The following is a 4,090-nucleotide window of genomic DNA, read 5'->3' on the forward strand; positions in this document are numbered from 1 at the left end:
AATCTAACTGATTCTTTCGGATGATACTAGAAAGAGTCCGATAGTTTCTCTTTTACTTGATCATTATTAGTGACTGAGGGGTTAGAAATATATATTTGGTCGAAAGAAAAAGAATGAGTATTCATCTGATCTTGATCTTTGGAGAGCGAAAAAGGAACTACACTGGATCTGTATGGCGTTCCGCATAATATTCATAAATGACTTGTTTTTGGTAAAAGATGAATATTGCCATGTGTAAATTCAGGTGCATGGTACACATCAATACATGGCAAATTCAATTTTAATGGATGGAGAGTAATTAATTACTTGAAGGACAAATTACAGAAATTAACAAAAAATATAATTTTAATCATACTTTAATTTTCAGAGGGTGATTTTGAATTATAGGAAAATTTGCCAAAATAACCTTTTAAAGGTTCAATTTTGCGGACTTATAAATAAAGCATTCTTTGCAAAAAGAAACCACAAACTGTATTTTTCTTGCAAGAAGAAACTTATTCCCATTTTTGGTGTGTTTTTTTTTCTCAATTCCAGCATTGATCCTTCTATCTTCCTTTGACCCTCTATCTTCATTAACTGCAGCACCACCCCCTATGTATCTCAAAAACCACACCGAAAAATGAAAATAGGTTTCATCTTGCAAGAAAAATTAAGTTTGTGGTTTTTTTCGCACAGAATGCTTTAAAAGGTTTTTTGTCGCAAAATTAAACCTTTAAAAGTTTTTTTTTTGCAAATTTTCCGAACTTATACTTTTTTCTTAAGGGGTAACTTTAAATCATACTTGTCATACAAAAGAAGTATCTTCCTTTAGTGAGGTCTTGTCTTTGATAGGAAAGAGCTCCAAGGTTTTTAGGGGCCTTCTAGTAGAACACTCATCATTATGGTCATGATGATGATGATCATCATCATCATTATCTGATCTCATCATCATCATCCAATCTTCATGTTGATCATTGGTGATCATTGGTCTCATCAGTGGCTTTGATTCGTTTCCCCTTCCATACTTTGCATTTGAAGCATCCATCTTCCAAGTGCATGTATCTGTCATCCGTGGGACTACATTTTCTGCTCGTGCCTTGACATATACAGACATACAATAAAAGTTACCGAAAAAGAACAAACTATCATTTACATACACGTAAATTATTTCTCATCACTACAATATAAATTAAAAAAGTTTTTGGTAGTTGTATTTGTTTTCTTCACTTATTAATAAATAAATAAATAAAGTTACCAAATTTTAATTATTTTAAAAAAAGTTTGATAAAAGGAGAAATAGTGTTTTTGCGGCTCTACTTACTAGATCTGCACCCTAAAAGGTGAATTCTTGTCATCAATCATGTCTAACTAACTAAAAGATTGGGTACTTTTGTGCATTGAGAAGCAAAGATTCTTGTTAGTTAAGAGAAGACCCTGAAAATATCCATACAAAATTAGCTGAGAATATTCCGTTCTACATTTGAGTGGAACTACATCATAGCATTATATATGTATATATAAGATTTTCATGAGAACACTTCTTATATATCATGACGTCAACAATAAAATAGTATTTCATATTAGTAAAAATGTAATACTTTTTTCGTAAAATAATAACTGCAAAGATAAATGAATATTTTATACCTCACAAACAATACCAATTTGCCTCATAAATAATACCTATTTGTTGCAGTTATTATGTTACGAAGGAAGTAATTTGTTGAGATAAAACATGATAATTTTTTTATCAAAACATAATCCTTTAGAAAGATTGGCCTCACAATTGAAAAAATTGGTTACACTTTAACCAAGAGAAATTACATACCGGTTTATAATATATTAGTATATGTTTATATATTTAAATTAGTTTACATATTTAACTATTTTTAGTTATGTTTACACCAAAATTATTGGAACATATATGACTCTAAGAATGTACTCCATGACATAGCTCTTACTACAATATACTTTACACAATAATAATGTCCACCGTGGTAGACTTCATAAAGGCCAGTCCCAAATATATGCTATCTTACCATATTAGTTAGAGATTATGAGAAAATTATTAAATATCATATAAATTTCAATTAAGGCAAAAAATTCTATAGGATCTTATCCATGCATACATATTAGTTACACTTTTTTAAAGTTTTAATAGAATCTTTCTTACTACTACTTACTAGACCTATCTTTTGAGATTAACGCTTTGACATTGTTGTTGTTCTATATAATAAAATTTTCAACCAATGATGTCTTGACTTAGTGGTTAAGATTGAGGTACTGTGAACGATATGTACCAAGTTCAAATCCCCCTCCCCTTATTTGTACTTTACTGCCTTCGTGGCTCATATGGATAAGCCTTCGTGGCTCATATGGATAAAAAAACTTTTCATGTTACAAAAAAATTCAATCAGGGTGAAAACCACCATTAGCAAGTTTTTTTTCCCCTCTAAAGTAGTACAAAACTTCAATGATGCATAAATACCTGATGAGCACCAAAGCAAGGTGTTGAATTGACATGAGGATGCTGATGAAACAACCCAAGGCCGGAAGGCGGCGTCGGAGCGCAACATGATGGTAATGGCGGCAGTGGTGGAGGTGGTGGTTGATCAAAGTGAAGATGATGGAGGAGATTATTATGAGGAGGATTATGTAGAAAATGTTGATGATCAAAAGGAGGGAAAACATGATGAGAAAACATCAATTGTTGTTGTTGGTGTTGAAGTTGTTTACCAAGAAGTTTTTTCCTAAGTTTTTGTCTATCTCTAGCTTTATGATTTTGGAACCAATAAAAAACATTCTTACCTTCAATCTTTCCATAAAGAGATAAATGAGCAGTTATTTGCTGAATTTGAGATGCATTTGGTGTTCTTACACCTCCTCTATACATTTCTTCTAAGATCATCACTTGTTCTGGTGTTGGGCACCATCTAGTTGATGCTGCTGGAGACATTATTATTCTTTCTTTTGTTCTTTGATTTTTCTTTTTGTTGATTTGGTGTTTAGCTGTTTTGGTGAGGAATTGGAAAAGGTTTAGATCAAATGAGGGCTATAAATAGATGAAGAAAATAATAAGGGTAATACTGTAGTGAGCCAAAAGATAAGTATGAAGTAAATGTTAGATAAAATGACAAAATGATGCAAAAGTTTTAGGGCAAAAAGGGATGGACAAGAAGAAAGGGAAGTGATGGGTCCGGTTAGTTTTATGTCATGTTGGGAGTTGTGCACACTCAATTCTTTTTTGAATCCAACCCTAAAAGATTATGTTGCATAGTGATAACGATCAATAGGAAAAACAAAAAAAAGTGGCTCACTATAATGGTATAAGAATTGTGCAACAGATAAAACTATTAAGGCTCTATTTGAAAACACGTTTTAAGTTACTTTAAATGAGTAGGTCATAAAAGTTTTAGAGCATAACCAATGGTTAGACCAATTTTAAGGGTCACCAATTATTTTATTACTTTCTCTTTCCTCCACCTCATTTATGCCCAACTTACCCAAAAACCCTTATTTTTTTACTCCCAATGGTTAGACTGATTTAAAGGATCATCAAACTCTCTCTCCTATTTACCATACCCCAAAAAATTAAAACCAAATTAACTAACCCAATATACTCTTGCCACATGTCCACCTTTATATAACTTTGGCTGACAAGTTTTTGGATGAACGGTCCATCCCAATGCCCAGTTCATCTTCTTCTCTCTCCTCTTTGTACTCTCTCTCCTATTTTTTATTATTACTTTTTCCCTCTCTCTCCTCATGAACTCCCAAGAGTCCAACCACTGGGTATGCTCTTAGTCACCTAAAATAGATAGTCGTGTTTGGGGTAAGAGTTTAGATATAGTTTAAATAAAATTTAAACTAAAAAATTAACTGAAATGACTTGCTATTAAAAATATCACAATTTAAGGTGCCGAAATTTTTCAGCTACCTTATTAGTTCGACTCCTTTTAGCTACCTTATCAGTTCAGCTTCTTTCAGCTACCTTGTTATTTTCAGCTCTATTTCATCTTATGTCCCCAAACATAGCCTAAGATGAGTGTCAAACTTACTTCTTAATTGGTCTATTACCAACCTGCTTCTATGCTTTAAAAAGCAGTTAATTTGA

The 4,090-nt window shown here is 32.2% G+C and overlaps 1 protein-coding gene across 1 annotated transcript; it reads right to left on the reverse strand.

The window, feature by feature from the left end:
• Positions 1 to 281: 281 nt before the first annotated feature.
• Positions 282 to 2,978, reverse strand: LOC130592049 (WUSCHEL-related homeobox 3-like). The gene is made up of 2 exons (XM_057396129.1): positions 2,465 to 2,978; positions 282 to 1,075 (listed from the first exon to the last, which is right to left on the reverse strand). The coding sequence occupies exons 1-2, from the start codon at positions 2,930 to 2,932 to the stop codon at positions 785 to 787; spliced, it is 759 nt and encodes a 252-aa protein (XP_057252112.1). The 5' UTR covers positions 2,933 to 2,978; the 3' UTR covers positions 282 to 784.
• Between the last annotated feature and the right edge of the window lie 1,112 nt (positions 2,979 to 4,090).

The sequence above is a fragment of the Beta vulgaris genome, chromosome 7 (genome assembly GCF_026745355.1).
Source record: "Beta vulgaris subsp. vulgaris cultivar EL10 chromosome 7, EL10.2, whole genome shotgun sequence".
Lineage (NCBI taxonomy): Eukaryota > Viridiplantae > Streptophyta > Magnoliopsida > Caryophyllales > Amaranthaceae > Beta > Beta vulgaris.